At 46.3% G+C, this 21,553-nt stretch overlaps 1 protein-coding gene across 6 annotated transcripts in view; it reads right to left on the reverse strand.

Moving 5' to 3' along the window:
• LOC140398255 (opioid-binding protein/cell adhesion molecule-like) overlaps window positions 1-15,863 on the reverse strand; it is a 1,404,083-nt gene extending 1,388,220 nt beyond the window's left edge. Inside the window, exon 1 of one of the 6 annotated variants that reach the window (XM_072486706.1) lies at window positions 14,854-15,863. In XM_072486706.1, the coding sequence (XP_072342807.1) occupies window positions 14,854-15,071 (218 nt within the window). In that variant the 5' untranslated portion in view covers window positions 15,072-15,863. Of the gene's footprint in view, window positions 1-13,954; window positions 13,978-14,853 lie in introns of those variants that run through there. The other 5 variants (XM_072486703.1, XM_072486705.1, XM_072486704.1 and 2 more) reach the window with 5 other exon arrangements.
• Window positions 15,864-21,553: the final 5,690 nt, after the last annotated feature.

Raw genomic sequence — 21,553 nt, forward strand, 5'->3', positions numbered from 1 at the left:
GTCTCTCCCACATAGACACCCTCAAATATCCAGCTATATACAGCGGTAAGCCCTGCTACCTCACAGTGCCAGGGACCCCGTTCAATTCCGACCTCGGGTGACTGTCTGTGTGGAGTTTGCATGTTCTCGCCGTGTCTGCATCAGTTTCCTCTGGGTGCTCCGGTTTCCTCCCACAGTCCAAAGATGAGCAGATTAGGTGGATTGGCCATGCTAAATTGCCCCTTAGTGTCCAAAGGTTAAATGGGATTACAGAGTTGCATGGGGGGTGGCAGGAGTGAGCCTAGGTAGGGTGCTCTTTCGGAGGGTCAGTGCAGACCCGATGGGCTGAATGGCCTCGTTCTGCACTGCGGGGATTGTATGATTCTATTTGTTCAGCAGATCTCATCATTCTTACTTGTGGGTCTCCCTACTGAAGGACAGATCTGAGGCGTTCAAGGCAGACGACCCTGACCTATACAAGAAATCCAGGTACGACCTCCGCAAAGCCATCCGAGATGCCAAGAGAGAATATCAAACCAAGCTAAAGTCACAGACAGACTCTCGGCGGTTGTGGCAAGGACTAAACAACATAACGGGCTACAAAGCGAAGCCGAACAGTATCTCTGGCAGCAGCGCACCCCTCCCCGATGAACTCAATGCATTCTATGCTCGGTTCGAGCATGTAACCAACCATCCGCTGGCGAGTGCCCCAACAGCCCATAATTCACCCATACCCACCATCACAGCTTCCGAAGTCAGATTGGCCTTCCTGAAAGTGAACCCCTCGGAAGGCGACGGGCCCAGATGGGATCCCTGGTCGTGCACTCAGAGCCTGCGTGGACCAGCTGGCAGAGGTATTCGCGGACATCTTTAACCTGTCCCTACTCCACTCCGAGGTCCCCACCTGCTTCAAGAAGACCACCATCATACCGGTACCAAAGAAGAACCAGGCAACGTGCCTCAATGGCTACCGGCCAGTGGCCCTGACCTCAGTCGTAATGAAGTGCTTCGAGAGGTTGATCATGAGGCGCATCACCTCCATACTCCCAGAATGCCTTGATCCACTGCAATTCGCATACCCTCGCAACCGGTCCACATCAGACACCATTTCTCTGGCCCTACACTCATCCCTAGAGCATCTCGAAAACAAGGACTCCTACATTAGACTCCTATTTATTGACTACAGCTCTGCCTTCAACACCATAATCCCAGCCAAGCTCATATCAAAGCTCCAGAACCTAGGACTTGGCTCCCCACTCTGCAACTGGATCCTTGATTTTCTGACCAACAGACCACAATCAGTAAGAATAAACAACAACACCTCCTCCACAATAGTCCTCAACACCGGCGCCCCGCAAGGCTGCGTACTTAGCCCCCTACTCTACTCCCTGTACACACACGACTGCGTGGCAAAACTTGGTTCCAACTCCATCTTCAAGTTTGCTGACGATACGACCATAGTGGGCCGGATCTCGAATAACGATGAGTCCAAATACAGGAGGGAGCTAGAGAACCTAGTGGAGTGGTGGACAACAATCTCTCCCTCAATGCCAGCAAAACTAAAGAGCTGGTAATTGACTTCAGGAAGCAAAGTACTGTACATACCCCTGTCAGCATCAACGGGGCCAAGGTGGAGATGGTTAGCAGTTTCAAATTCCTAGGGATGCACATCTCCAAAGATCTGTCCTGGTCCACCCACGTCGACGCTACCACCAACAAAGCACAACAGCGCCTATACTTCCTCAGGAAACTAAGGAAATTCGGCATGTCCACATTGACTCTTACCAACTTTTACAGATGCACCATAGAAAGCATCCTATCAGGCTGCATCACAACCTGTTATGGAAACTGCTCGGCCCAGGACCGCAAGAAACTTCAGAGAGTCGTGAACACCGCCTAGTCCATCACACAAACCTGCCTCCCATCCATTGACTCAATCTACACCTCCCGCTGCCTGGGGAAAGCGGGCAGTATAATCAAAGATCCCTCCCACCCGGCTTACTCACTCTTCCAACTTCTTCCATCGGGCAGGAGATACAGAAGTCTGAGAACACACACGAACAGACTCAAAAACAGCTTCTTCCCCACTGTCACCAGACTCCTAAATGACCCTCTTATCGACTGACTTCATTAACACTACACCCTGTATGCTTCATCCGATACCTGTGCTTATGTAGTTACATTGTATCTGTTGTGTTGCCCTATTATGTATTTTCTTTTCTTCCCATGTACTTAATGATCTGTTGAGCTGCTCGCAGAAAAATACTTTTCACTGTACCTCGGTACACGTGACAATAAACAAATCCAATCCAATCCAATCCAATCTTTTTCCTTCCCTGCAAGGGAGACAAGTGCAGAACATACAGGTGAGGCAGAGAACTGTAATTGACCTTCAACCATCCCACGCCAACAGCAGTTAAAGTGGCAGCACCATATGCCAATAGAGCCTTGGCATGCTTAGATGTCAAAAATGGCGGTCTTCCAGTTACCCAAGTGTCAGAGTTACGTATCAGGCAGCCAAATACCATACAACACATTTCAGCAGTGATTGAAATATCATCATGTGCATAATGATCACTGAAAACAATTCTAATTCATGTCTTTAATCTCCAAGTCTCCCACAGGAGGTGATGGAGGAGGATCATGATGACACTTCCTCAGCAGAAGCCATTCTCTCTGACGATGCATCATCACAGGGCCAAAGTACCCTTCAATTATTTTCTTGTAGTGCAAGGATAATTTATGTGCATCGGCCCTTATATTTGTGCACCCATGTACCTGCAGGGTTATCTTGTCCCCAGCCTACATGGGAACCTATGGGTTGCCATGCAACTTTGAGGAAATATTGTACTGATTCAGGCAAACCTAGCTCCAGCTCAAATATTCAGGCTTCAGAGGAATGGCCAAGGAAAATCTTTGGGTCTTGACCTGATGATACAGCACAAGTGAGCAGGAGCAGATGGCAGGACATAGACAGTCATGGCGAGATTGCACTGGAGGCCACTATACAGTCCAAGCTCAGCTCAGTTGGCCTCAGATATTGGACATTGGCGGGAGTGGGTGGGAGTGCAGTTGACAAGGAGGAAACTACTCGAACGTCAGTAAAGAAGGGATGTCCTATTGGCAGGATTTCCCATGCAAACTTGCAGAGAGCTTGGAGGAGTCCAACTAGAGCATGGGTGGCATGGTGTCACAGGCTTTATGACGGTGCCTTTGTCATGAAAAGAGTGGCCGGTTGAATGAAGGCAGAGTAAAGGTTCATAGGTGTGTTACACATTCCATAGAATCCCTACAGAGCAGAATGAGGCCATTCAGTACATCGAGTCTGTACTGGCCCCACATACCTGCACATCTTTGGATCCTCAGGGACATTTTTAGCATGGCTGATCCACCTAACCTGCACCTCTTTGGACTGTGACAGCACCCGGAGGAAGCCCACACAGAAATGGTGAGAGCATGCAGACTGCACACAGTCATGCAAGGCCAGAATTGAACCCAGGTCCCTGACACTGTGAGGCAGCAGTGCTAACTGCTGTGCCACCATGCTGTCCCACGGTGCCACCATTGTGTTAGAATATCATCTTGCCTTTTAATTTTGAGTCACATAAATACTATTGTTTCCACAATTTCATCATGTTGCACATTTTTCTTGCTGCCTGCCAAGTGATCTGGTAAGTATTAAAACAAGAGCTGATTCTGAGCAATGGGATAGGGATGGGCATCATTTGCAGTATTTCTTTGTGTGGAGGGAGAGTTTGAGTCAGGGCCCATGGAGAAGTGAGCCTCACAATAATGTGGGTATCCCAGAATGTAATGTGTTTCACTGCCTTGGCTGCACGACACTGTGCCTCCTCCTTCTCGGTACTGTCTAAAGAGGCCCTGCGCTCTGCGTCTTGCTCCTTCCGAACAGCAGTGTGCAATGCTGTACAGAGGATAGCATACCACAACCATTTTGGAGGTTTTGATACATATTTAAAGCTGCTTGCAGATCTGTCCAGGCAGCTGAAATGCATCTTCCGCATAGCGATGAATTGCCCAATGAAACATCTGGGCCGGGATTTTCCAATCCTGCGGCCACGTTCTGACGTGGGCGTGAAAAGTGCCGTGAGCCACTCCGGCGTCAACGGGCCACAAGTGGCAAGTATCCACCCCTTCCTAGGGGGCTGGTACGGTGCCAGAGTGGTGTCCGCAGCTCTGGTGCCCGAAAGCCGGCGCGTCACGGCCGGCACGAGTCTGCGCATGCGCTCCACGGCCGGCGCAAGTTCACACATGCACGTGGGTTACGTATGGTCCCACCCGGTGGGACCTCGGAGTTCTGTCTGCGGAGGACGTCCTGGTGGGGGGAGGGGAGGAGGGGGCTAGGGCAGGGGATCCGACCCCGGGGGGGCCTGCACCGTGGCCTGACCCGTGTTCGGGGCCTACCGATCGGCAGGCAGGCTAGTTACGTGGGGGCCTATGTTCCTCCGCGCCGGGCCCCTGTAGGGCTCCGCCATATTGCCTGGGGGCCAGCGCGGAGAAGGGAACCACGCGTATGTGCGAACTTGCGAGACTTGGCCGAACGCGCCGGGCACTCAGCCCGTCGAGGCGCGGAGAATTGCCGGGCGGGGGGCACTTTCAAAAGCCCCCAACTGGCGTGGCGGTGATCCCGCGGGCGTCCGAAAATCAGCGCGGGGTCGGAGAATCCCGGCCCTGGTGTCACGGATATCACTCTAACTCTTAGACTTCATTGCTTGTGTTCCTCAGTCACATTTTAAGTCTATAACCTTTGTCTCCAATCAGCCAACAGGCAAGTCTTCTTCAAGCTGCAAAGTGATCAGAGAGGATGGTCTCGTGCAGTATGAAAGCACTGTGGCAGCTACCTGGAAATCTTGCATACGTCTGCACAAACATCTTGTTTTGATTGGAATCCAACTGAATATTTGTAGCTGATGAATAATCCAAGGCTATCTGTGTGCGGCCGATGTACTTGTAAGAAGCCAGCCAGAGCTGGAAATCGGAGTTGCCATTCACTTTCATGGGCATCATCAGCGACATAACTGCCTGTCCTCACAAACAAACCCTCAGTCACACTGCCTTGTCCAATTGTGAGATACCAACTACAAGACCTGGGAAATTACTTGATAAAGCCATGGAGGAGCCAGAAGCAAAGAGGTTGTGGTTGGTGGATTTGACAGCTATTGGTAAGGCATAGCACCAGGCTCACATTGGCAGCGGCTCTTATTCCAGCAAGCTGCAAATCTCTGCCATCAACTGATGGAAGATCCTGAGCCACACTGGAATTCTGACACATTGGCGAAGCTTATCTCTGCTAGTGCACCCTGATTTGTTGGTTTTGGCCTTCATGAAACTGCACCTCTTTGTTCATCCTCTCTCTCCCATGGAGCAGTACATCTGTGAGAAACAGGCTGTCGTAGTTTCTGCTGGCAGTGCTGGAGCCGGAGCAGCTACTGCTGCTGCTTGACACGGCCGGTCATTTTTGTCCTCATTCGTGGCCGGCAAGGTGGCGCAGTGGTTAGCACTGCTGCCTCATGGCACCGAGAATCCGGCTTCAATTCTGGACTCGGGTCACTGTCCGTGTCGAGTATGCACATTCTTCCCACCTCTATGTGGGTCTCACCCCCACAACCCAAAGCTGCGCAGGGTAGATGGATTGGCCTTGCTGAAATTGTCTCTTAATTGGGTACTCTAAATTTATAAGAGAAAAAAAAACGTTGTCCTCATTGAGGTCTGATAAAATGCAACCTAATCCCAAACTCCAAAGTGGAGATCCGAAGTGCGAATCTCCAGAGTTGTCAGCACACGTGCTGTGAACAAAGCCTTTAGCACAATCAAGCAAGAAATTAGCTGTGAGGTTTCAGTATTAATTGCATGTTCCTCAGTCACATCTTCAATCGTGCACCCCCCCCCCCCTCCCCCCTCTCCCACCCCCATTGCTATTGTACCCTTGCCTTGCTTTCATTGGCAAGTTCCAAGATGCACAGAAAACCTGTGCACACACAGTTAAATTCCAAAAGCCATGTTAAAATTGCTGCACTTGACTGACTTACATATTGAAATTGTCAACCCACCTCTCCTGAGAGGGCCGCTTCTGTGTAGCCTAACACGCTGCATTCAAATGTGGAAGTCAATGGGTTGGGGCCAGCTTCACAGCATGCTGTCAATTTCCAATATTCCAAACACCCTTCCCACCCTGAAACCCGAATGGCTTCTGCAAATTAAAATTCATAATATTTCTGTACATTAATCTAAAGCACTTTTCAACCACAGGGCCAGTTGATTGATTCTACAACTGCAATTTTAATAATTCTTGACTTTGTATAGACATTAAACAGCAACCTTGCAATCATAGAATGATTGAAGCATAAATGGAGGCCATTGAGCCCAGTACATCCATGCCAGATTTCAAGAAAGCCAATTCAACCAGTCCCATTTCTCTGCCCTGTCTCCACCACATTCGCAAATTCTGTTCTCTTCTGGTGCTTATCTAATTGCCATTTGAACGCCTTCAACTCTCAGGTAGTGCGTTCCAGACATACTGCGCATGTCTGCGTAAATAGGTTTTACCAAATGTTACGTTGCATTTTTGGACAACCGCCTTAAATTGATGTCCTCTGGCTCTTGAACCTTCAACCAATGGGAACAGGTGGTCTCCATCTACCTGCAGACCCCTCATGATTCTGACCACTTCCATCAAATCTCCTCTCAATCTTCTCTTCCCAGCTTCTCCAATCAATCCACATGACCCTCATCCCTTAACATCCTTCCTAAAGTAAAATGCTGAGAGTTGGGCTCAATACGACAGTTGAGGCCGATCCAAGTATTTATAAAGTTCACCATAGCATCCTTGCTTTTGTACTCTCTGCCTTTATTTATAAAGTCTCGGATTTCATATGCCTTTTTAACCACACTCTCAACCTGCCCTGTTACTGCCAACTGCTTGTGCACTACACCCTCATGTCTCTCTACTCCACAAGCCCCTTTAGAATTACATCTTTAAATTTATATTTCCACACCTTGCTGTTTCAACCAAAATTGATCACTTAACACTTCTCAGCGTGAAATTTCATCTGCCACTGGTTTACAATTTTGCAGTACTTCATGATATTGTGGAGAGAGGTCATCATCACTCAAGGTCTGGCTCAGCTGAGCTGTTCATATAAACAAGAGACTAAGAACAATACTAACTAAACTAGAGAACAAGATCTTGAAAAGCAAAGCAAAGTTCAAATTTCTGGTACAGGTAACACATTTAATTTAACACACCAAATAGTGCATGTTTTCACAAATTCAGCCAGATAACCCAGGAGGACAAAATGCCACTTCCATGGGGCGCATTTGAATTGTGCCTCTTGATAGAGGAAGGGTTAGTGCAGCCTATACATTAATTCTCCACTGGTGCTGCTTTGTCATCAGCCGATGTAAGACATAATTTTAGCAAATTGAGGAGTGGCAATGTATATGTATGTCCTCATGTGGAACCTGTTCAAACATTCCTGCAAGTCCGCTGACTGAATTAAAAATTCTGAAAGAACAAACTTTACCCTAGGACTCAATACTTTGCCCAATCGCACTGACCAATTGGTATTCATGCAACATCATCCTTAACTGGTACAAAATATGTGTTATAATGCAGCCAATGTAATAGGATTTGGCAGCTTAGTGTCAGTAATACAAATGTCTGAAAAGGTTATCTTAAAATGCTCCCAGCCTGATTGGGCTGCAGTTGGTGGGCCAATTCATTGAAGTAAATAAAGTTAAAACTTTAAAAGCCTTTGAGCTGCCTAGGGGACAACCTTCAATGTTCTATTGCTGGTAAAGATGTGAATGGATAGTCACCATACATCAATATAACATTTTCTCCACAATTCTGCAGGTCAGTGAGCAAAGCTCCCCATGTACAACTGAGGATCTCAAGTTATCTTCATCAAGACTGGACAGTACAACTATTTCCTTACTTGTATTGCTCTTCAAAATATCCACTTGTACCCACCATGCAATGTAATGTAATCAGGGCAAGAATATTCTGTTTAGAAGGACAGCATCTTCCCAGGCAGTGTTTGTCTCCTCTGGTTGCTCAAACACTTTGGCCATTAAATAATAATAAATGTTGCATCCATTTTCACAAAAGAGATGCTGATATTTTGCATTGAATCTAATTGCATTAAAAAATATATATTTTATTAAAGTTTTTCGATCAAACAAAAATTTCCCATTTTACAACTTTGTAATAATATATACATTGATCGTTTTTTAAATAAATAATATGCTAACTAACGGCAACTGCCAACAACAAAATAAGAAACAACAGAAACAGTAACTAAAATAGTAACTTCGTAACATCTAATATAAATAACTAATATATATAAACACACACATAAAACCCCTGAGGACCCAATTGAGCCCTCCCCCTCCCCCCCTCCCCCCTGGGTTGCTGCTGCTACCTTTCCTATCCTATTTTCCCTTATCGCTCTGCGAGATAGTCGAGGAACAGTTGCCACCGCCTGGTGAACCCTTGAGCCGAACCTCTTAGTGCGTACTTTATCCGCTCCAATTTTATGAACCTTGCCATGTCGTTTATCCAGGCCTCCACGCCCGGGGGTTTAGCTTCTTTCCACATATGTAGAATCCTTCACCGGGCTACTAGGGACGCAAAGGCCAAAACATCGGCCTCTCTCGCCTCCTGCACTCCCGGCTCACCTGCAACCCCAAATATAGCCAACCCCCAGCCTGGTTCGACCCGGACCCCCACCACCTTTGAAATCACTTTTGTCACACCCACCCAGAACCCATGCAATACCGGACATGACCAAAACATGTGGGTGTGGTTCGCCGGGCTTCCCGCGCATCTCCCGCACCTATCCTCCACTCCAAAAAATCTACTCAGCCTTGCTCCAGTCATATGCGCCCTGTGTAGAACCTTAAATTGTATCAGGCTGAGCCTGGCACATGAGGACGAAGAGTTTACCCTACTTAGGGCATTTGCCCACAGCCCCTCCTCAATCTCTTCCCCCAGCTCCTCCTCCCATTTTCCCTTCAGCTCCTCTACCATCGTCTCCCCCTCGTCTCTCATTTCCCTATATATATCTGACACCCTACCATCACCCACCCATGCCCCCGAAATCACTCTGTCCTGGATCTCTTGCGCCGGGAGCTGCGGAAATTCCCTCACCTGTTGCCTCACAAATGCCCTCACTTGCATATAGCGAAATGCATTCCCAAGTGGCAACCCATATTTTTCTGTCAGTGCTCCCAGACTCGCGAACGTCCCGTCTAAGAACAAGTCCTTCAATTTCGCAATTCCTGCTCGCTGCCAAGATTTAAATCCCCCATCTATCCTTCCCGGGACGAACCTATGGTTGTTCCTTATCGGGGACCACACCGAGGCACCCGTCACTCCCTTATGTCGTCTCCACTGCCCCCAAATTTTCAGAGTTGCCATCACCAGTGAGTTTGTGGTGTATTTTTTCGGGGAGAACGGTAACGGCGACGTCGCCTGTGCTTTTAGGCTAGTTCCCCTACAGGATGCCATCTCCAGTCTTTTCCACGCCACTCCTTCCCCTTCCCTCATCCACTTACATATCATTGACACGTTGGCGGCCCAATAATAATCACTTAGACTCGGCAGTGCCAGTCCCCCTCTGTCCCTACTGCGCTGCAGGAACCCCCTCTTTACTCTTGGGGTCTTTCCAGCCCACACAAAGCTCATAATACTCTTGTCCACCTTCTTAAAAAAGGCCTTTGTAATCAGTACAGGGAGGCACTGGAACACAAAAAGAAACCTCGGAAGGACCACCATTTTAACCGTCTGCACCCTGCCCGCCAATGACAGGGGCGCCATGTCCCACCTCCTAAAGTCCTCTTCCATCTGCCCTACCAGTCGTGCCAAGTTAAGCTTATGCAAGGTTCCCCAGTTCCTGGCCACCTGGATCCCTAAATACTGGAAATCCCTTGTTACCCTCCTCAACGGTAAATCGTCTATTCCCCTGCCCTGTTCCCCGGGGTGCATCACAAACAGTTCACTCTTCCCCATATTCAATTTATATCCTGAAAATTCTCCAAACTCCCTGAGTGTCTGCATTATCTCAGGCATCCCCTCCACTGGGTCCACAACATACAACAAATCATCCGCGTATAATGACACCCGATGCTCTTCTCCTCCTCTAAGTACCCCCCTCCACTTCCTAGAGCCCCTCAGCGCTATGGCCAGTGGCTCAATTGCCAACGCAAACAGTAACGGGGACAGGGGACATCCCTGTCTTGAAACGCTATATAGTCGGAAGTGGTCAGATCGTTGCCTATTTGTAATCACACTTGCCACCGGGGCCCTGTACAGGAGCTGAACCCATCTAATGAACCCTTCTCCAAATCCAATTCTCCTCAGTACTTCCCACAGGTAGTCCCACTCCACTCTAGCAAATGCTTTCTCTGCATCCATCGCCACCACTATCTCCGCCTCCCCCTCCGGTGGGGGCATCATCATCACCCCCAGCAGCCTCCGTATATTAGCATTCAATTGCCTCCCTTTAACAAACCCCGTTTGATCATCATGCACCACCCCAGGGTTACAGTCCTCTATCCTCGTCGCCATCACCTTAGCCAAAAGCTTGGCATCTACGTTCAAGAGGGAAATAGGCCTGTATGACCCGCACTGCAGCGGGTCTTTGTCTCTTTTCAGGATCAGCGATATCGTCGCCTCCGACATCGTCGGGGGTAGTGTCCCCCTTTCCCTAGCCTCATTAAAGGTTCTCGTCAGAAGTGGGGCCAGCAGGTCCACGTATTTCCTATAGAACTCCACCGGGAACCCATCCGGTCCCGGGGCCTTCCCTGCCTGCATGTTCCCAATTCCTTTTACCACCTCCTCCACCTCAATCTGCGCTCCCAGTCCTGTCATCTCCTGTTCCTCAACCTTCGGGAACTCCAGCTGGTCTAGGAACCGCATCATTCCCTCTTTCCCTTTCGGGGGTTGAGCCTTATATAGCCTCTCGTAAAATACCTTAAACACCCCGTTCACCCTCTCCGCTCCCCGTTCCATCTTTACCTCCTCGTCTCTAACCCTTCCAATCTCTCTCGCCGCCCCCCTCTTCCTAAGTTGTTGGGCCAGCAGCCGGCTCGCCTTCTCTCCATATTCATACTGCACTCCCTGTGCCTTCCTCCACTGTGCCTCCGCCTTACCCGTGGTTAACAAGTCAAAGTCCGTGTGCAATCTCCGTCTTTCCCTGTATAGCCCTTCATCTGGAGCCTCCGCATATTGCCTATCCACCCTCAAAATCTCCCTCAACAATCTCTCCCTTTCTTTACCCTCTTGTTTCCCCTTATGGGCCCTTATGGAGATCAGCTCCCCTCTAACCACCGCCTTCAGCGCCTCCCAGACCACTCCCACCTGGACCTCTCCGTCATCATTAATCTCTAGGTACCTTTCAATACATCCCCTCACCCTTACACATACCCCCTCGTCCGCCAACAGTCCCATATCTAATCTCCAGAGTGGGCGCTGTTCCTTTTCCTCTCCTACTTCCAGATCTACCCAATGTGGGGCATGATCTGAAATGGCTATAGCCGAATACTCCGTTCCTGCCACCTTCGGGATCAGCGCCCTTCCCAGGACAAAGAAGTCTATCCGGGAGTACACTTTGTGGACATGGGAGAAGAAGGAAAACTCTTTACTCCTTGGCCTAGTAAATCTCCAGGGATCCACTCCTCCCATCTGCTCCATAAAGCCCTTAAGCACCTTGGCCGCTGCCGGCCTCCTCCCGGTCCTAGATCTGGACCGGTCCAGCCCTGGGTCCAGCACCGTGTTGAAGTCTCCCCCCCCATTACCAACTTTCCCATCTCCAGGTCCGGGATGCGCCCCAACATATGCTTCATAAAGTTCGCGTCATCCCAGTTCGGGGCATATACATTCACCAGCACCACCGCCTCACCTTGCAATCTGCCACTCACCATCACGTATCTACCCCCACTGTCCGCCACTATGGTCTTCGCCTCAAACAATACCCATTTCCCCACCAGTATTGCCACCCCTCTATTTTTCGCATCCAAGCCCGAGTGGAATACCTGTCCCACCCATCCTTTTCTTAATCTGACCTGATCCGCCAGTTTCAGGTGCGTCTCCTGAAGCATGACCACGTCTGCCTTTAGCTTCTTTAGGTGCGCAAGTACCCTTGCCCTCTTAAATCGGCCCATTCAACCCTCTCACGTTCCACGTGATAAACCGGGTTGGGGGGCTCTTTACCCCCCCCCCCCCCCTCGTCGACTAGCCATCCCCTTTTTTAGACCAGCTCCTCACCCGGTTCCCACGCACCCGCTTATCCCCCCGACAGCGCCCTCCCGTCCCGACCATCCCATCCCGTAACAGCTCCCCCTTCCCCTTAGCAGCAGCAACCCAGTTAACCCCCCCCCGCTAGATCCCTCTTTAGCTTAGTTGCTCCCCCCATATTTATCAACTAGTATTTAATGGTGAAAAATATTTTAATGTTTTGGGAAGATGTGTTGGAAAGATGTTCCTGTGGCTAGCCTGGATATAAGACTTGATGAACACAATGATTATCTGATAAAATTCTGAAACACTGCAAAACTACAGGTATCCATCCCCTTTTCAATCAGTAACTTGAATATAGTTAAATTGATGCATAGACTATATAATAAATGCCAGTCCAATCCAGTTGGAACATATTTGTCTGTTTACAATTTCTTAAATGGAAGCTTTTTCAATATATTTAGCAAATTAAATGCAGCTCTTTATCTGGTCTCCCACAACAGCCATGTTTTCCTTTAAAGTCTTGAAGTACATAAAATGACCTGACTTCACTTAAATCTCTGGAATATAAATGGCATCTATATGCATGCAGAATTAACACTGCTGGAGTTGTCACCTAACATAAGCCTGAAATTCTCATTTAAAGAACAAATATATTTTCTTGTGGCATAAGATGACAGAGATGACTTGAAGTATGCTGTGTGCAACAGGAGCCATTCCCTGCCTACGTGTGGTGGTGGTGGAGATTGTCACAGATGTAATGTTAATGCAGCTATCCCCAACACAAACAATATCCTTCTGAAATAAAAAGAGTCCATTCAGAAAGACCAAACAAGACCATCTGAATCCCTGTACACTCAATGATGAACCATACAACATATTAAAAGTAACTATGATTTATAAATTGAAAGAATATACAAAATTTAAAACAATCTATGCAGACGCTATATTAACAAATCAGTCTCAAAGACTTCAAAACAATAAATAACCAATTTATTTGGAAAAAATAGTATAGACAGTAACTGTAAAGTTAAATTAAGAATTAATCACACCATAGATTCTGCTTGATAGGAATATAGTTCTAAATGTCTGACGCATAATAACCTTTCTTTTCTGAATACAGAAAATAGAATACCAAGCTGACCAGTAAAACTTAGAAGCTTCAATTGTTTTTCTCAGTTATCACCCCAACGATGATAAATTGATAATTGATACATTCACAACATTGACAGCATTACCACTTGTCACTACTATGGAAAACATAACTTATAAAACAAAAACACTAATAATTTATCCAGATGGCCTTTAATTAGAAGGGTGTCTCTCTGTCGAGATGGCTATACTCCAAGAAGGATTGCATAAATAAAATCACTCGCACCAAACAGAGGGAGTGCTCTATACTAAGGCTGCACAATGCTAGCAATGTATACAAACTGGTCCATTGATACTCTTCCACTCGAGATGGATGTTCTGACCACAGCACCACCAAAAAATGTAAAATAGCTTTCTTCTAATTAATTAATTTAAAACAGAAACATCAACCTTTTTTTTCTAAATGTGTCAGTGGTTAGACTGATCCTCTCATATCTAAGAGTATATGGTACAAATAATAATTACATACTAATGACAGCTTGAGGATTAACAGAATACAATAATAAACCTGCACAGAAGGAATCCTCAGCAATTCTAAAAATAAAACAATCAGAAGTATAAATGCACCTCAGCATTCGCTTTTTCCAGAGATAACCAACTGTCCTGTTTTTTTTTTTAAGCGTGGTGCCCAGCTCCTTCCCTCAATACATGGGAATAATATTGAAGAACTCGACCTGGATGCTGCGGCTTCTCACCCCGCCCCCACACAATCCCTCCAGAAACTTAGAAAATCGCGCCTGCTCCCCGTAACCACCAGGGCAGGGACAAATAAAACCAGCAGCCAGCATCTTGGACACTGTCCAAGAATATGGGCAGAAGTGTAAATAAATGAATCATTCTGGCCATGAAAGATTCTCAGTGTGTGCACATGCTTGCATTCTACATAACAGATTAACATTCTTAACATCAAAAAAAAAGGGAGGGGGGGGGGGGGGGGGGGGTTGTCACCGCCGAAAGCAACCGAGAGATAAAGTGGGCAAATTAGAATTCATCAGTTTTCACGGCTTGTACTGGAGATGCGCTCCGCCGAGATGACATAGCAATACCTAGGCTGTCACACAGATTATATGTAGAGGCGGATTTCTGGAGAAAAAATAAATAAAGCTGTATCAGGATAAGCTGGGCTCACCATGCTGGTCGACAAGGGCTTAACAACTAGTATACCTCAATATTATTAAATCCAACCAACACACTACAGACCAACAAACAGGAGGGGAGGGGTATACTGTATAGAAAACATTCATGGGTTGAGGAGGCAGACTGTTTCAAAATAGAAATAAACACATTGATATTGACAGTGCAACATTTACTTCACAACTGGCAAACATGTCACCTTCACGCGAGCCAAGGGTAAAGATTTCAGTAAACAGAAAGTGTCCAACTTTTATCAGGAAACCAATTGCTTCAAATGGTCCAGGGTGCGCTTTTATTTGATAAAAGACAAAAAAGACACTTGTGTTGCCTACCTGAGGACGGCGTTTTCTCCCTGCCTCACTGTCACGTTGTCCATTGCTTTGGGGAAGTTGGTCTCGCCGCGGCCGACCGGCTCTCCTGCGGGTACAAGGAAAAGTAACCTGAGCGCTAGCAACATCAGCCACCTGCCGGGGCAAAAGCCCTTCAATTGCCGCGTCCCGGGGCCGAAGCCCCCCCTGGCCGGACAGAAGACCACACACAGCAGCCGCATGGCAAGTTCGAAACCCAGCCGAGCACCTCCACACGAAACAGAGAGAGATTTTTCAAAATGTATATATATATGTAGAAATCTTAGAGGCACTTCCAACAGCCGGGCGCAGGTAAAACTCCTCTCAAAAAAAAGGTAATCCAGAGAAAAATTCCAAATGATCTGTATCCAAACTGTCCAGTATTTTCCCCCCAAAGTAATTGCTTTTGTCACAAATCGTCCACAGATTGCAAGAGGAAAAAGTCGATTTGGAAAAGGCAATAATGATTTGCTGTAAAATTGCAAACGCCAGAAAAAAAAATGAGAGGCGGTGGAGGGAAAAAAAAAAGACTGTGCAAGCTTCTGTCACGGAGAGCGAGAGAGAGAGAGATGACAACAAGAATCAGTTGAAAGCTAGTAGCTATCCAACGCGGCTATAGCTCCAGTATTGCTGAAACAGTCCTTCCCTTTTCCAGTATCGTCACACGGCGTCCGCCTCCCTCAATGGCCAACACACTGGAGTTACACTGGAATTGGACAGCGAGGTAACCCTTTCCTCCACTTCTCACCCTGTCCTCCTCATTTAACCCTTCCATTCACGTTCAGATCTCCAGGCACAGAGTGGGGGAGGAGGAGGGAGGCAAGACAATCCCTCCATACAAACACACATCAGTACACCTACTGACAGCAACTGAGCCATCCACCAACAGGACCCGAATACAGAGCCAGCAGTGACTTAGAGCAGAAAACACTTCATTTGCCGCCACCGGCGGCCAGCGATTTGAGATCTTATTTTTTTGGGAGTCCTTGCAACAGCGTGCCAATGGGAGTTTAACCCGTTGCACGCTGCGGGCAGCTTGCTACACTCAACATCGTGAATCAATTTCAAAACCCTCCCTCGCCCGCATTTTGCCATCGCGGGGCGCTGACATTTAACCCTTGAATCGTCAACACAAAATCCCTTGTCCAAACAGTCACACCGACGTGTTCAGGGAAATCACTGCGGCCCCCCTCTCTCAAATGTATAGAAGCCTGGCGGTTCCAGGTCGTCACAAGCCATTGCAACCTTTCCCAATTCAGCAATGCAGAGACACTGGCTGCAACCCGTTTCGTTACACTTGCAATTCACTTAAATGCTAACCCACACATAAATAAACACACGTATACCCGGGGTAGCAAACATCTTGCAGCTACTGGAAACCTCATTGATAAAAAAAAACCCAATACTGCTGAACTCGGCTAAATAAAGCGTAACTGGAAGTTCCCACCATCATTCGATTCATCATTAAACAGTGATCGACAGCAAACAAACTTTTGTACAAATTGTCCCTGGTGCAGTTGCTCTTTCGACCAGCAGGGAATTCAACCTGTCTTTCCCCCAATATTTCGTGTCAGACATATCAACGTCTGAAACATGTTCTTTGCGCTTTCTTCCACATTTTTGTACAGAGTTTTGATTTTTTTTTTTGGAGCAAACAAATGATCTGTCATGCCAATTAACCAATCCAGTCACAGTCTGTTCCGGACACTGGAATAATTCCGATGGTGGTTTTGGGATTCACCTTTCTCCTTGGATTCCAGTGCTGCTAATTACATGGTAACGTGTTCATCCTTAAAGGTAAATCAAACGTGCAAAACTCACGCAACTGTCAAAGTGGAAGCCTCCATGAAAGCCCATGCCATTCTCCTGCAACAGTTGAAGGGCCGGCGCAATATTTCAGGTTTCTCTTTGGAATGAGATTTATTTAAAATTGCTGGATCTCATCATTTTTGGTTACTGGCACCTCGAAATATTTGGGACATGGCTTTTGCGTCACTGTAAAGTGGGTTTCTGCCTCGCAGGTAAATGCAAGCTGACAGCTTAACTGCAGACTTTTGGCTTTGGGGCGACCCTTTTGATAAGGCTGGTTAACAGCTTTTAAGTTCAGCTCCTCATGAAGTATAACCAGTGTTGTTTTTTTAAAGGCCTTTGGAATATCCACACGTCCCATACACTCTTAAAACAAAATTCAAAAAAAAGCAGGAGTTTCTGAGAGGGTGGGTGACCAGCCCCACCTGAGCTCTGAAGTCATTTGCTCTGCTGAGACTGAATCATATCCTTGTAGCCAGCAGGCAGCATGCATGTGCAGCATTCTCTCCTGGCTGTGAGAGTATGATTCCATCTCAGCAGAATAAATCATCTTTTGTCAGCTAAGAGCTGATTCTGAAGTGATTGGTCTCAGGGCAGTGGCATAGTATGCCTTCAAGCTTTGAAGGCTTCAATATGACACTGACTTATTTTTATGTAATTTGGCTGATTATTGCCATTAATGGCACTCTGGAACAAACAAACCAGCTGAACAGGAAAGTTGATTAATGAGACTACAATGTTCAGCTTTTTAATTTCCTCAGTCAGGTCCAGGTCTATGAGCCCCAACGCATAATTAGGCACCAGCAAACTTTACATTTAAGTAGAAGCCTTGAAACAGTAGGGATCACATGCAGGATGACACAGTGGTGCCTCACAGCACCAGGGATCTGAGTTAAATTCTGGCCTTGGGTGACTGCGTGGAGTTTGTACTTTCTCCCTGTGTCTGCATGGGTTTCCTCCGGGTGCTCCGGTTTCCTCCCACAGTCCAAAGATGTGCAGGTTGGGTGGATTGGCCATGCTTAAATTTCTTCTTAGTGTCCAAAAGGTTAGGTGGGGTTATAGGGATAGGATGGGGGCGTGGGCCTCGTTAGGTGCGCTTTAAAAGGGTTGGTGTGGGCCTGGAGGGCTGAATGGCCTCCTTCTGCACTTGTAGGTATTCTATGTACTGTGTCTCCTATTTTGTTTCTTCTGCCATTCCCAATCAAGGCCTGCATATCCAAAGCTTAGCGGCGAGTCAATGACAACTTATAGATCCAATGAACATGTGGGTAGCCAATGTTATTGGAGATCCCGAGCCTTACAGAGGCTGCCTACATGAGAGAGCTGCGGTGTAAGGTTGATGGTGCTGCTATCAATGTACAAAGGGTCTACATATTCAACCAGAGCAGATAAATCAATCAATATATAAATTCACATGTAATTTTACAGTTCTAATTCAAATTTGCAACCCCTTTTCCTCTCCCTATCAAATTTTCATGTACTGATTGCTTTAATTGGTACTTCTAAATTAAAACTCTAACTGCGCCAGTAAATACGCTAGTTTTATATCAGTCTATAATGATTGCAATTAGAACTGCATTAACCTCTTCCAAGGTATGAATATATAACTTGAATATTTGTTTTTCCACACTAAGTGCACTGTTTCACAACATATCACCAGTGTACAGTTTATTTAAACATAGTTTTATTTAAACATTTGCAAGGAAATACTGAAAATACATACTGCCATATCAGAAAAGGACAAAAGAATGAAAAGATAGAATTTTTTTTTAAAGTGAGGATATTAATACAAACCTGAAAGTACAGCATCATTTGAAAAGGAATACAATGGTACACCACATGACTTTCATGAGGGGTCAGGGGTGACAAGTTGCCAGGTAACAAGGAAATACATATCAAATATAAACTGTGTTTGTAATTTCAGCTCATCTTTACTTTTTCTAAGACTTTGATTTGATTATACCTGGAGTATTGTGTAAAGCTTTGGTCTCTCATCTGAAAACGGATGTACTTGCCTTAGAGGGATGTGAAATAAGTGCTGACTGGACTGATTTTTGGAATTCCCGTAGAGGCAGGAAGTGGCCCTTAATTGCCCATTTAAGTGGTTCAGTTGGCTGGTTGGTCAGTGTCCATTTCACCATCTTTTCCACCGCTGACCATATGCTATGGTGACAGCGAGCACCTCTCCCAACCATTCCTCCCCCCCCGATCCCCTTTTTCTGCCAGTCCTCTTGCCTTCCAGCCCCTAGTCAAAGGACCTGGAAATTCCAGCCATAACCTCAAGGGGTCAATCATTGAGAATTGATTTGAGTAATTTCTTCACCGAGAGGGTTGTGAATCTTTGGAATTCTCCACCCCAGAGTGCTGTGATTGCTCACATATTGACCATATTCAAACAGGTGATCAATAGATCTTTGGACACTAATGGAATCGAGGGATATGAGGTTAGGGTAGTGAAGTGCAGTTGAAAGAGAAAAGATCAGCTATTATCTTAGCGAATGGCAGAGAAGATTCAAGGGGCCTAATTGACAACTTTTGCTCCTATTATGTCCTCACTGCAAATCATGTTTTGCGTGAAATTTATCTTTTAAACCATGTTTATTGTTAAAACTTCTGATTGTTCGGAAGTAAAGAACATGAGAAGAATTCATCTTTTTAAAATGCTTCTCCATATCCCTTCTTGTACAAAAGCACTCTCTCCTAGTTTGTCTGCACAACATGAAGTTGAGTTTATACAATAGGCAAATGCATATATCAGGATGGCTTTATTCCAAACTCTGTCAAAGTCTAGTTGGCAAATAATAAGCATAAAACCCCCCAAATTACAAGAGGAAATTAAGAGATAATTTTCAAAATTCATCTCAAACATATCAACAGAAAAAAAACCATTTTATTGAGTGAAAGAATAATAAGTCTACTCTTAGACCATAAGACATAGGAGCAGAAGTAGGCCATTCAGCCCGTCAGATCTGCTCCACATTCAATGAGATCATGGCTCAACTCCACTTCCTCCTTGATCCCCAGAACCCTTGATTTTCTTCCTGATTAAACATCTATCTTCTTTCCTCTGCAGGTTTAAAATGACCAATGTTAAACATCTAATATCTCACCTATATCTAATGTCTGTTCTTTTGCGGTACACCAATTCAGATGCCGCATCCCAGTACCCTCAAAGATTGAAAGTGGGTGATGGACGAGGCACGGGACGTGGAGGCAAGATGAAAAGGATGCCGCAGCTGCACAGAAATTTAGGTAGTCCACATTTGGAATATTGTGTACAATTCTGGTCGCCACACTACCAGAGGGATGCAGATGCTTTGGAGAGGGTGCAGAAGAGGTTTACCAAGATGTTGCCTAGTCTGAAGGGTATAGCTATGAAGAGAGGTTGGATGAGAGAGGGGCAGCACGGTAGCATTGTGGATAGCACAATTGCTTCACAGCTCCAGGGTCCCAGGTTCGATTCCGGCTTGGGTCACTGTCTGTGCGGAGTCTGTACATCCTCCCCGTGTGTGCGTGGGTTTCCTCCGGGTGCTCCGGTTTCCTCCCACAGCCAAAGATGTGCAGGTTAGGTGGATTGGCCATGATAAATTGCCCTTAGTGTCCAAAATTACCCTTAGCGTTGGGTGGGGTTGCTGGGTTATGGGGATAGGGTGGAGGTGTTGACCTTGGGTAGGGTGCTCTTTCCAAGAGCCAGTGCAGACTCGATGGGCCAAATGGCCTCCTTCTGCACTGTAAATTCTATGAACGTGGACTGTTTTCACTGGAACAAAGGAGGTTGAGGGGTGAACTGATAAAGGTATTTAAAATTATGAGTGGCATGGACAGAGTGGACAGTCAGACCCTTTTTCCCAGAGTGGAAAAGTCAGTTGCTAGGGGACATAAGTTTAATGTGCGAGGGGGAAAGTTTAGAGGAGATGTGCGAGGCAAGGTTTTTACACAGAGGGTGGTGAGTGCCTGGAATGCGCTACCGGGGGAAGTGGTGGAAGCAGATACGATAGCGACGGTTAAGATGCATCTTGATGAATTCATGAATAGGATGGGAACATAGGGATATAGACCCCGGAAGTCTATAAGAAGGTTTTAGTTTAGACAGGCATCATGTTCGGCGTAGGTTGGGAGGGCCGAAGGGCCTGTTCCTGTGCTGTACTGTTCTTTGAGAGGATTCTTAAACATGCAAGAAAAAGAACAAGGAAGAAAAGCTACCTTGCTACTTTCGTGGCTGCTTTCTAAGATTACATGCAGGACAACAGAATGCTGTGAAATAGAGCTTTGAATCTTGCTTGCAGCTCTCCCAGGAGAGGGGTATTTTTACAACAGCAGCAATTTCCCTAACCTCTGTATGTTCTGAGATCCTGCTGTAAGCCAAATTTTACTCACAATGTCATATGGACAGTAAAATTGGTTGAAAGAAAAATCAAAAGCTTTCAAATAGACATCAGTAAAAAAGAATGATTAAACAATTGAGGAATATTTGAAGAAAGAAACCTCAATTATCTAACTCTGAAGATTGCAGGGTCTTATCATATGACCAAACATCACTCCTTGCTAATGGATTTAAACAAGTAAATGCTTACACTTTTAGGCTATACATTTACAAATAAGCCTTTGTGAAAGGGTTGGAGGATTTGCTTTAAAAACATAGTTATTTTTCTGTCTGAAAGCACTTAATGGTAAAAACTAAAATGAGCTGGAGAAAGCTAAATCAGTTCCCAGTGGACCCACGTCCAGAGCACAGAATTATATTAATTTGACAGTTTCACCCAGTGATGCCCTCAGGATAAACTGCCAAGGAAATTCGAGGCCTCATGAAGTCATTGTGGGGCTAACACGGCTAAGTCATTCAAACAAAGAATGTGAAGTTTTCGGTGGGCTCAAG

Source organism: Scyliorhinus torazame, chromosome 21 (assembly GCF_047496885.1).
Source record: "Scyliorhinus torazame isolate Kashiwa2021f chromosome 21, sScyTor2.1, whole genome shotgun sequence".
Classification (NCBI taxonomy): domain Eukaryota; kingdom Metazoa; phylum Chordata; class Chondrichthyes; order Carcharhiniformes; family Scyliorhinidae; genus Scyliorhinus; species Scyliorhinus torazame.